Below are 12,559 nucleotides of genomic sequence, written 5' to 3'. Positions count from 1 at the left end.
GAAGTTAGGATTTGCAGTTGGGACTTGAGTCAAATGGTGACATTTTGCAAAGGAATTTTCTCCTGGTGTCTGTAAACTTTGTAATCTGAAGTTTGAGGTTGTGTTTATGAACACTGCTGGGTTGGAAGGTTCTGTGCTGTACCCCGAATTTATGTGTTCTTAACTAAGCCTGGAGTGATGATGAGTGAGAAATATATTATAGGGAATTTTTCTCTGTGTCTTCTAAGGACATATCTCCACTGTGAATCAGGGGGCACTGCAGCCTTGTGTTTTTATCACATATGCTATTAGTGCTCTTCCTTTTTCCCATGTTGGGCAGTGAAAGTGGATTACTCATCCCCATTTTTATTAGCTGTCAGTTTCTCATTTTTGTGTTGTACTGCGGCCCTGCAAGTTTTGGACAGCACTTACTCCAGTCAGTGATATATTTTATAAAACTTATGTTCTGGATATAAACTTTCTGAGATCATGGGGCTTTAGCTAAAAGGAATTTACACAGCCATAGAACCAGAAGGTCACTGAAATTTTATAATTTTAAAACACATCTGAGGTCATACATTTATTCAGTCATGGTTCTCTTTACATTTAAAGGCATCAGGAAAAAAAATTCTGCTTCTGGTGGTGAAAGACATCATGAGAGACAGCGAGACTTAGGGCTGTAATCTGGTTCCCACTGAACTCCATGGAAAAAGCAATTTTCTGGAACAAGAGGGTATCTTTGCAGAAGGAAAGGAATTGCAGAACGTTACAAAGTCGGTTTTATTTTCTCATACTGTGCTCAGCCAGGCATTGTTAGTAAATAAGATCTAGAGCGCTTAAAAGAAGGATCCAATCACAAATTCAATTGGTCCATTAACTACATGTAATATTATTTACCTAAGTGGCCCTTCTGGACTATTTCATAGCTCAGGTTTATAACCTTTTTTAAAAAGATCAATAGTACTGAGCAGGCAGTGTGTGAGCACGATGAAAGTCAGGCCATTTTCGCAGTTACGGGCCGTGATTTCCAGACCTGGAGGCCAGATTAGAATTGCAAAATGAGGAAAATGCTCTCCCTGAAACACTAAAAAGAAGAAACAGCCTTGGCAAGAAGGATGGGGGGAAGCAGTGAAGCAAGGGATCAGTTCTTTGATACAGCTGGAAAATGCAGGTGGCTTTTCCAGCACCTAAACCCTTCTCAGGTGTGAGCGAGAGGGTGAGGTGCCATTTAAAGCCACACACGGGGTTTTGCTGAGTTTTGTTGGTGTGAGGGCATAGCCAGCCGTGCTCTGAGCAGCCTGGCAGGTGAGATAGAGTCCCAGCAAGCAGGAAAGGTAACTCTTTGCTCTTGGTCTCGTGTCCAACATCCGTGTTCAATCAGCTCCTCGGGGTGGCAGATGCTCACATCAGCTGGCAGCTAAATTCCACACCCCCAGAATCTCTGCTGCCTCTGTTCAAGGGTGCTTTTCCACCTCTGAATCAGCTTCATGGTGATGATCACAGCAAATAAAATCCAGGAGGGTCCTGTTTGATAATGGCCCTGGTGATCCGTGGCTGTGACCCACCTCTGGCTGCCTCCCCTTCGGTTCTGCTCACCCCATTTCATCCAGGTCACGCTGGCTCCCCTGGGATGGGATGTGAATTGGGAACTGAGGGATGGCTCAACTCCAGCACACCCAAAAACTTTCTGTAGCGACAACTCATGGAATTTTTCACGGCAAAAGGCCAGAAACTTCCCTTCCCCAAACCAGGCCAGATGTTCCTGCCAGGTATGGCTGCTTTTCAGGGGCTAAAACTCTGATTTCTTGTGCCAGGCACCACAGGAGTGAAAAGGCTTGGAGATCTGGACTAATAATTCAGGGAGAAGGGTGTCTCTGCTGAAGAGAGGTGATAGAGTCCAAACTGAGTGCTGAGTCCTGCTGCCTTGAATAGTTTGTTATATTTCTCTTGTTATGATTCTCTTTTTTTCTCCACCTGTTTGTGGTGCAGATATCACCACTGCATTAGCCAGGATATTGTCTGAGGCATCTGCAGTCAGGCATAGGCTGGGAAGAATCTTCCTTGCCCCAAAGAGTAACCCAGGTAGCAGAAAATGCCTCTCTGTGAAGAGAATTCATATGGAAAACACGTGTTTTCAGTCTCTCTGCACCGATTCCAAAATTTTAGTGTGGCTGTGTTCCTATTTTTGCTACCTTTCAGGAATGTCACTGCTGCTTCTCCCTAGGCAGCACCTGTGCATTGCCTTCCCCTTCTCCTACCTGGATTTCATCAATATTTTTGTAATTTTTTAACTGTTAAACAGGAGACAGGACCAGTCTGGGAAACACAAGTGTTTAGGGCCTTCCAGAATTGTCTGCTTCGCCAAGAGATGCTGCCCCTGGGAGACTGGTGGTGCTGGGAGGTGGCAGCTAGAGCAGGGATCTTGTGCTCATTCATTCCATCCACAGGTTTGACTGATCCTTTGTTGAATAATTTTGATTGACAAAGACATCAGGTTTGGAGAGTCTGTCTGTAAATTGTGCTGGATCTCTGGCTGAGGGGCAGCTCAGCAGATAAAGGTTTTGCTGAAATCTCCCATGAACTCCAGGCAAGACATTTTTATTATTTTCTTTTAATCCTGCCTGCTATTATTTCCAAACCCAGTCAGCAGCATGTGTTTGTCAGGCAATGCAGGTGTTGGCATGAGAGGAATTCAGGAAGATCTTTAATTTTGTGAGTCTTTTCTGTTTGGTTTTATTGCAGCTTCCTATATGCTTGAGGTATTAACGTTATTAGCTTTCTTTGGGCTGGGGTTGTACTGGGAGATGAGATCTCACTGAGGAGTTAAGGCACTTGAAGCTTTCTTTTCTTTCTACAAAACTGTTGGGAAGGAAAGGGATCCAATGCTGGCATGATGTTTCATAAGGTGACATTTGTTATAACTCATTGCAAATGTTACTCACCATCTACAAAAAGTCCAATTAAACTAAAGAGCAGTGAAAAATAGCCAATTCCACTTTAGCAGCTGCACTTGTTGCCAGAATCCCTCATTTTTTTGGAGCCAACAGATTCCCCCAGGAGACCTTTATACAGTGACTACTGTCCTCTGGCACCAGTCCCACTGCTTGGTGTTCCCTGCTCCCATCAGCCAGACTGTCACACAAGGACAATATTTCCCTTCCCATTTGGGTTTATCTTTACTTTCCCAAAGATCTCTTTGGTCCTTAGTTGTTACCAGACCTGTGCTGCATCCTTCTGTCTCCTGTCAGTGTTTCAGTGGGAATTAGCTAGATCCCAGAGGAAGAAGGTTTTCAAAAACAAGATTTGAAAATGACCTGTGACCCTTGGTGCTTTTCAGAATCCGAGTTCTACATGACTTGAAGCTTCTGGGTCACTGAGATTCTTCTTAAGTTCGAAAACCTTTAGCAGCAATTATGTTCCTGTAGAAAATAAGCCAATATATTTATGGTTTCTATTCACATTATGGGTCCTTTAGCCTCCAGTGCCTTTCTGTGTGTCTTGAGGTTGAACCACTGGATTCTGTGGTTCTGCCTGTGCAGAGAGACACGTGAGCAGTGTGACAGCATCTCTGGGTACGTAACAAACACAAACTTCTCTGGCACTCGGAGGAGAGCGGGATCCTGAGCGAGCACATTCCCTGAGGTGCCAAACTGGCTCCCCAGGAAGGTGCAGCTTTGCTGTCTGCTACAGCCACCCACTGTTCTGCAGTGTCAGCTGGGCTGGAGCTCAGATCCACCCACTCTGGAAAGGCAGAAATGCAGCCGGGCTCTGCGGCTGCCTCGGGCACGCCGGGGGTGGTACCTGCAGAACCCCAGCTCTGCTCTGCAGCCTCCTCCTCGTTACCCTTTATCAGCACCTCCTTTGCCCCCAGGATAGGGCACTAAAATGGACCAAACTCTGGCTAATTTGCTGCAGGAAGCTGTTGAGCTTTGGGCAAGGAGATGGAATAAGTTGCCCAATTAGTTATAGCTGCTGGTGGCCCCTGGTGCTGGCCTGGCATCGTTTGTCAATGCCAAGCAGAGAGAGACAAGACTGGTTCCTTTTTTCCTTACCTGTGACTGCCCAGCCCATGTTTCCTATGGCTCCAATCACCTGCTGGGATCCTTGAGGTGTGAGAAGGAACCTCAGTTCATTCAGTTTGCCGCAATTGTTCCAGGGCAGGGTTTACTTCTCGTTTTCCTGGACCACAAAACATCGCTGCCTTTGGAGAGCAAGGGTCTACATCAGCCTGTCTTTAGGTCCTATTTATAAATGAGGAGAGTGAGAAAAAATGTTTTAAAACATGCAAGCTTTAAAAATAAAATGGTGACCTAGTCAAAGAGTAAACACTAAGGGAAAATAAAAGACTGTTTTAAGAGATGGAAGCAGAGAAGCAGCAGCAAAAATGTTCAGAATGAACCTATTACTGTAAAGAGGAGGGTGTAGATCAGCAGGTCCCATCACTGACAGTTCAGAGGACCTGGCTTAGTAGTGGAAAAGGAGGAATGGAAAAGAACCTTGAGTGGGAAATAAAGCAAAGATGAGAAATGCACCTATTTGCATGTGATAGATTACCTGTACACATCCAGATCACACTTGTGACCAGACAAAAGACACCAACTGCTCAGTGTTTAAACAAGATAAAAAATTGTTGCACTCTATTAGGAATGGGGAAGTACCACACAGACTCTCGTAGCTTTGGTTGCAAAAGAGAACAAGTTTTATTCTTCCAGATCTCCTTTTATAGACAGTTTTGAGAAGGTCTGAGAGGTAAACCTCTCATTGGCCATGAAGCCAACACATCACCATCACTGGGCAGCTGGGAACAACACCCCTTGACTGCTTCTTGCAAGTAAACAACAAGGATCCAAACAACACCTGCAGAGGTTGTTTTCCTTCTCCAAGGACTGTTTGGATTCCTCCTTACGATTTCTCAGGCCAGAGTGAGAACCTTGTGTGACTCAGTTTCACACAGGCCCAAGCTAATGCCTGAAGCCTAAAAATCTCTTATTTGACCATTGTCAGTTCCCATAAAGAATTATACTGAGTTTCTGTCATTGTGAGTCGTGGTGGCCCCTTTGTGCTTCCAGGTAGTCCTTTAAGGTGGGGTTGCTCAGGGGGTGGTAAGAATACAACACCTTAAAAAGGGATGGGGAGCTTTTCCCATGATGGCCCTTTGGAAGCTTGTCCCCTGTGAGGCTGTGCTGTCACTGATGCGTGGTTCTCCTCCCTCACAGGTTGCCTGGTCACTATGAACCATGGCCCAGCTATACTACAAAAAGGTCAACTTCTCCCCGTACCGAGACCGGATCCCACTCCAGATCGTGCGAGCGGAGGCAGAGCTCTCGTCGGAAGAGAAAGCCTACCTCAGTGCTGTGGAGAAGGGGGACTATGCCAGCGTGAAACATGCCTTGCAGGAGGCAGAGATCTACTACAACATCAACATTAACTGCATGGATCCTCTGGGTCGCAGTGCCCTCCTAATAGCCATAGAGAATGAGAACCTGGAGATCATGGAGCTGCTGCTGAGCCACAGCGTCTACGTGGGGGATGCTCTGCTCTACGCGATACGGAAGGAGGTGGTGGGAGCTGTGGAGCTGCTGCTCAATTACAGGAAGCCCAGTGGTGAAAAACAGGTTGGTTGAGTGTTCCTGTTCAGTTTTGAGCCTTAGGGAAAGTGCTGCTGCTCAAAGTCCTTGCTGTTGTTCCACGGCTTTAAATGCCCAGAGCATCCCTGTTTGGATGGTAATTCTCCAGCCTGAGCAAACATGTTCTGCCTGACTTAAACACCCAGTTTTTTATCTTTCACTCAGTGTTCTTTCCAGCCTCACAGTGTTTGTGGACACACTGATTTATAGGTTGATTTATAGATGAGCACTTTCCAAAGGAATTTGTGGCTCTCTGAAATTATATTACAATCTGTAAGTATGAACTATTGCCACGCTGTTGTGCTGATATTAAGTGGAATTGCTTTTCATAAGTAAATCCTCAAAGCACACAAGCTTATTTACAACTGCAAGCAAGCAAGCAGCCTGCTGGGTTTCAGTCCTTGGCTTCGTAGTCCTCTTGGTCTCCCTCTCCAAAGAGCTCCAGGGCAGAAATGCTGAGGCAGGACATAACTTACAGCAGTGACTTGTAGGAAGGATCCTTAGCTGCAAAACCATCCCTAAGTTACATAAGGATCTTGTGGAAAATCCTGAATCCTGTCACTTCAAGTATCACTTTTTGCACGACCCCAACTGTTTTTTTATTTTCTGTTTTTTTTTTCTTCTCATTTGTAACCACTACTGCCAATAACTAGAATAATTTATGTACGTTGCTGACCACTGATAATTTTTGCGTATTCACTGCTTAGAAAGGAACATCCAAAACTTGGATAATCCTTATATATCAGGCCTCCTTTTGAAGGGAACACATCCCTCTGCATGTGAAAGATTAGTACCAGTCAATCATAGAAGAAAATGTTTTCAATGCAAGGGCCCCTTAGCACATAGTTTTTCAATAGTCATTTTAACAATAAGGATCAACCCTGGTGGAATTCAAGAGTGCTCAGCTTATTATCTAAAAATGGCAGCATTGTGTGTGCTTGTAGCAATGTGATTCTAATGTGTGGTTTAAAAACTAGAGAGGTAATGAAACTCCTCTGTCTGACCTAAGAATTGAAATGTTAGTACTGAGTTTTAGTCTGACAAAATGTAAGTAGCAAAATACAGATTATCCATTAAGAATGAGCCATTTTTTTATCTTGGTCTTCTAGAAATTTGAGCATCCTGCAGCTCAGCAGGACAGAAAGCACTGGAAAACAGATTTTTTTCAGTGGCATGAGGAATTGCTACTGATTATAGCAGGCTAATGACAGGTCTCAAGTTTCTCCTGAAATGTCATGGAAAGCAAGTGATGGGATTCAAGTGGGTTTCTGTAACATCCCTTGAATGCTAAACCTTGTGTCCACTCAAATCCACAGCTCTGCTGGCTTAACTGGACAGAGACAGAGGTCCATGAAATGAGGCTGATATTTTACAGCTGAAATTCAGCTCCAGTGTCTCTAGTTCAGTGATCCATTTCATAGAAGGCCTGTTCTATTTTTTGGTTATCTCTGTGCCAGCATTCCTTCTGTAGCTAGAATTGTATCTGCTTGCAGGGTTTACAACTTGGAGAGCATGTGTGGGGGAGAAAAGATGCAGTGCCAGCTTCAGCTTTATTTACAAGGTTTGTTACAAGACCAGATTTTGTCAGTGTATTTTAAACTAGCACTGGCTTGGTGCAAAATTCTATGAACAAACTCGGATTAACTTCCCTGGCTGGGGTTCAGGCTCTTCTGGAGACTGCAGAAAATGTTTGCTGGTAGAGGACTGCAGGACTGGACTTCCCTTTCAGCTGTTTCACTGACTGCTCATGCAGTGATGGTGATTTATTTGCTGATGAACATTAATTTCATGTGTAGTGATAGGACAGGCTGGGCCAAAGTTGGTTATTTTGTCAAATCACAAAGCTGTTACAGGAGGGGTTTCTGAACACAAGCTCCTGATGCTAATTCCACAGCAGTATCAATATACATTCATTAATTTCCTTGCTGGACCCTTTCTCAGAAGGTCCTTTGGGAACCCCACACCTAATTGCTTTCACAAAAAGCACCTGATAAAGCAGATTAGCAGGGCTTTGTCCTCATCAGCTACTTACATGTTCTAAAACGTGTAGAAACCCTGCTTTTTTGTTCCAGTAGTAAAAAAAAATCGCACCTGATAGGAAGGTTTCTGTCTAGCTGTGAAATTTGTAAGATAGTACCACTGCACTTCTTATATATTAGGTTTAGTGTAATCTGTTAATTAAATGTGCAGAGGGTTCAGTTTGCCTGGTCAAGCCTGTGTGGGGACAGCTTCTTGGCTCGTGTTTTTGCCATTAGGGACTGGCTGTTTCTGCTGCACTCTGGGCAGAGGTGCAGGAGCAGCATCCTCCAACTGCCCCGTGTTAAATGTTCATTCAGCTGAACCTGGGCTCTGGGAGAACCTGTTGGTTCCATTTTCCTGCTGCCTGTTGTTGTTTGTCTCTCTCCCAAAGCCTGGTGTCTCTCTCTGGCTGTTCCTATTTGCGTCTGTTCACGTCAGCTCGGTTAATTGTTGTCTTTGCATCTCAAAAGCAGCTGAGCAGCATCATCCAGCATAAATCCATTTCATGGGTGTGTATCTTCAGCCTTATCAGCGTGCCACAATCCCCACAGCAACTCCCACAGGCTGCCTCATTCCAGCCTCTTGTGGAGTTACAGTGGCTGGGGCTGGTTAGGGGAAGAGACGCCCAAAACAAGGCAGAGAACCGTGGGCCCTTGCAGACTCACCAGCTTCACTCTCCAGCCACAGGAGAGCTCCAGAGCCGGCTCTGAGAGCTGCCCGAGGGGAAGAGCTCTGCTCTCCACCTGCACCATGACCTTTTCAGGGAGCAGAAGTTAAAAACCTTTCAAACACACGTAGTGACCTTTGCCGTGCTCCTTCTGCCAGAGAATCAGGGTCTCATTGATGATGTAAGGGGAGGGGGATGGATGGATGGATGGATGAAGGGCTTGGGTGGCTCAGAGGCTCAGATCCTGTTATTAAGTGAATTTTTATGAGTCATTATTCTGCAAACCTTTGCTAGACCTGCTGTTGAAGCACCGTTTCCTGCGAAGACAGTGGCAGGGGTAAGCCACAGCTGTAACTATAACAACCCCGCTGCAGCCAGGAGCAAATTGCTCTGTTTCCATGTGGAGCCTGGAGAGCTGGGAGCATGAACACCTCGCTCCAGAGGCTGCTGCAGAGCACAGGAGAGATTAGCAGTGATGTGCTCGAGTAGATGTGTTTCTTTTTAGGTTTATTATCTCCAAGCGAGGTTTGTGGGCTATTTTAAGATCTCCTCAAATCTGTGCTGCCCAGTCCAGACAATTCAGAGCCGTGGTTTTGGGTGCTGAGCTTTGAGCCTGCTGGTGAAGCTGGGGAGGAGGCTTCACCACTTGCAGGCAGGATAATGCTAATAAACTTACAGCTGCTTTGAAAGATGCTGTTGGGAGATTTTGGGGTCAGTGAGAAAGTCATCATGGTGCAGCCACGGGAAGAGCACAGAGATGTTCTGATGTGCTTCACTCCCAGCAGAGAGTAAAGCCCAGGCTTGAACGACCCATCCTCCTCTTCAGTAACCAAAGAGCTCCCCTAATATAGTGAGTTTTACAAGTTAACTTTTAATTTCCAAGCGTTACGTAATTTACTCCAATTACTCCTCAAAGCTTTTTATAAACCATATTTCCCCTTGACCAGTCCCACAGCTGATCACTTAAACCATGGCATAGCTTTTCTCCCAAACTCTTGACAGGGTTTGGAAATCAAGCAGCCTATTCATGAATATTAAGAGGAAGAACAAAACAAATTAATATTTGTGGAACCAGGGGGTTGTGCGAGCATGGCTTTTCCTGCAGAGGTTTGTAGCCAGCAAACATGCATTTTCCAGGAAATAAAAGTGAGCCTGATCTGGAGCTGTGATATTTATTGTTTGATTTTCTGGGCAGTACAGAGGCTGATGTTGTACTGCATAGTGGCAGAGGAGTAATACAGGGGTACTTGGCATGGCAATCCATCCTAAGTGATGAGTGTCATTTAAATAAGACAACAAACCACCGAATAAGCATCAGAAAGAGCAGGGATAGGCTTGAAATAGCAAAAATTAGCACCTGCAGATGTAGTATCGAATTTGGCCCGGGCTTTTATCTTTGGGGGTGGAAATGTTAAAATTCAGACTTGTCTGTGCATGGGACAGGTCCAGTACATGCAATGGCAAAACAAGGCAGAAGGCACACAGCAAAAACAGAGATCTGGCTGGGTCCTGTGGGGTTGGAATTAACTGGGAACTTTAAATTATTGTTTTTTTCTTAATTCAGAACTACTGTATGAGCAAGAGAATGTGTATATGAAGCCTGTTGAATGAATTCTCCAACCTTGTGAAATCTTCTGTCTCTCAACCTATTTGATCTTTGAATTTTGCTGGGCTTTTTTGTTCTTAAAAGTGCTATCAGATGGGTTTTTTACACTACACAAGCATCAATTCAGTGGGTTATGTTTTCAGCTAAGCTGAGACTGCACCTAACCTTTTCCAGCAAAAAGCAGGAAATTCCTGTCTGAAAACTCCCAATTTCCCCCCGTATTTGATTCACCCTCAATTTACCATAATAGCTGTATTTCCTGACACTTGGAAACCTGTTGAAATCAGTACCAATTTTTCCAGATGAGGGGTTTGGAGGCCCATTTATTCTGAGCTGCTTGGGTGAATTGTGTGGAGTGGTGGCAGCATCCCCCTGAAGGTGCGTCACCACTCTCTGTCCTCCTGCCAGGGCAGGACACGGTCTGTGCTGCCTGCTGAGCCCTCCTTCCTTCTTTAGGGAGCTGTAATCAGTCATCTGAATTACTCCAGTTGGTAAGCACCTCCACGGTGGCTGTTTTCTTCACAACAATCAGAGCTGACATCGGCTGTTTACACAAGGAAGGGTAGGAGCATCTCGCTGGTATCTGGCAAACTTAGCGATCTGCTCTCGTGGCAGATGGCTCCAAATTAAGCTGCTTCACAGATGGGACTACAAATGCAATTCCTCAATAATGAGGATGAAAAGGGAAAAAGGGATCTAAGGATTTATGGTTCCCATGGTCCAAAGGCCTTCTGAACCAATGTGATCCATATGTATTCCAAAAGAAGGAGTTTACAGCTACAGCCTCTGCAAGGGTATGGTTGTGAAGAGGAAACTAGAGAGAAAAAAAGGCAAGTTTTCAGTCTTAGTTGCTAATCATCAGTTTGATGGAAGATTGCTGCTCTGGATAGTGTTAGTGAACCTAAAACTTGACCTCAAAAATCCTCTTTTAGGTGAGCTGATGAGTGAAAATCCACCTTCATCTTTGTTCAGATCCCACACATCAACAGCCTTTTGTGAAACAGAAAATGAAGCCTGCATTAAACCACTTTATTCTTGCCCAAATCCAGTAACTTCTTTGAGACAATGTGATTTAGCTTAATTTCCCTACTCACACAGGGGTTTTGTCCTGTGTGCAGAAACCAGGGTAAAGTTTAGCCCTTACCACTGAGAGCCCTTCATTCTGCTGGTACGAGCTCACTGTCAGCCCTGTGCTGCCACTGATGGGACTGTTTGAGTCAAAAGAAACAGTTCAATTCTCAAAAATCTCACTATATAAAATCCAGATTGTGCAGGCAGTTGGAAAGAGGAGAGGTTTAGGAGAAGGCATCTGTATCAAGGAATTGTGTGGCAGCTCTGAGCTGTGGCTGTGGAGCCCTGAGGGGAACAGGGTGTGACTCGAGCCAGTCATTTCAACATTGATAGGAGGGGTCCAAAGTGAAAAGGAAAGGCTGAACCTGGTTAGGAACACTCCTGAGCAAGAGGAGGTTCTGAAGAATAGAATAGAATTAAGAAAAATATGGCCACAAGTTCTCAGTGTGGAAGTATTTGAAAGGCACAATAAGGAAGAAGAATCGTGTCTGAAAACAGAGAAGCAGCTTCAAAGCCTAATGGCTCCATTAGCACCCAAGCTTTTCATTATTTTTATTGATGCAGTAATAATTCACAGTTATGGTTAACATGCCTTTGACACTGGTGGCTGCCTTCAAAATGAATTCCATCTAATTAAACTAAACAACAGAGAAATCAAAGATCACTTCAGCTAATGATTACATTTAACTGTGAAATTCCTTCCTCCCTCCCCATTGCCTCGATCCCCAAATAATCTGAAATCTAGGTGAAAAAGAACTGGGGTGAAATCTCTGGACTCAGCAAGCAGCATCAGGATTAAGGCAGTGACAGATAGCAGATTTCTGACAGTGGCAATAAGGCACAGGCTCCTTCTCCTGGGTCAACACAAAGTCTGTGATTATTTCCTAGGATGCTGGTGGGGGTCAAGCCAAGAACTGCATCACAGCGTGCACAAACATGCCATGCTTGTAATTGAATGTATAGACAGGTGAGAAGTCAGGAATTACCCAAGATGCTTCCCAGAGAATTGTCTTTACTGATCTGTAGGAGTGTTCTTAGCACTTGCCCGCTCTGGGCACACTGTACAGTGAATTTTCAGTCAGATGAGATGGGTTCTCAGGATTCAGCTGCATGGATGAGCTATTATAGGGGAAAAAAATCCTGTTTGTGCTGCTACACAAGTAAACTTCTGGGCTCTCTGTAGACCTCTGGATTAAGGAGTTTAGTTTCAAAAAACCATGTTATCTACCCAGCATCCATGAATGTGCCTACTGTACCCACCTCCCTTTGCTCCTGAGCCCCAATTACAGCATCCCCTGGCATCAGCCAACACGTGTTTGCCTCTAGTCTGTGTGAATCCCCAAAGCCAGAAGTTTGATATGGCTGTGCAGATTCCCTGATACAGATTTGTGGGAGATTCTTCCCGCTGCAACAGTCATAACACATTTTTTTTCCAAGGGAAGCTTCTCTCTGTGGGAAAAGTGAATGGAAAAAATTACAGGCTCCTCCAAAACAAAGCTCTGGGGTCTATAAAGATCTGTGAGGAACTGCAGGGCAGCTTAGCAGGAGTCCCTCAGCCCTTACCTGGCTGTTGAACAGAGCTGTGCTGGG

At 44.9% G+C, this 12,559-nt stretch overlaps 1 protein-coding gene across 2 annotated transcripts in view; it reads left to right on the top strand.

The window, feature by feature from the left end:
- Positions 1–1,249: 1,249 nt before the first annotated feature.
- Positions 1,250–12,559, top strand: part of TRPC5 (transient receptor potential cation channel subfamily C member 5) — a 67,643-nt gene continuing 56,333 nt past the window's right edge. The window contains exons 1-2 of one of the 2 annotated variants that reach the window (XM_005527407.3): positions 1,250–1,313; positions 5,196–5,594. In XM_005527407.3, the coding sequence (XP_005527464.1) occupies positions 5,217–5,594 (378 nt within the window). In that variant the 5' untranslated portion in view covers positions 1,250–1,313; positions 5,196–5,216. Of the gene's footprint in view, positions 1,314–5,195; positions 5,595–9,034; positions 9,143–12,559 lie in introns of those variants that run through there. The other variant, XM_088062567.1, reaches the window with a different exon arrangement.

Source organism: Pseudopodoces humilis, chromosome 15 (assembly GCF_049639895.1).
Source record: "Pseudopodoces humilis isolate 2021_Gansu_Grassland_sample_001 chromosome 15, ASM4963989v1, whole genome shotgun sequence".
Lineage (NCBI taxonomy): Eukaryota > Metazoa > Chordata > Aves > Passeriformes > Paridae > Pseudopodoces > Pseudopodoces humilis.
The sequence above is the reverse complement of the archived record's forward strand: the minus strand, read 5'-3'. Positions and strand labels throughout refer to the sequence as shown.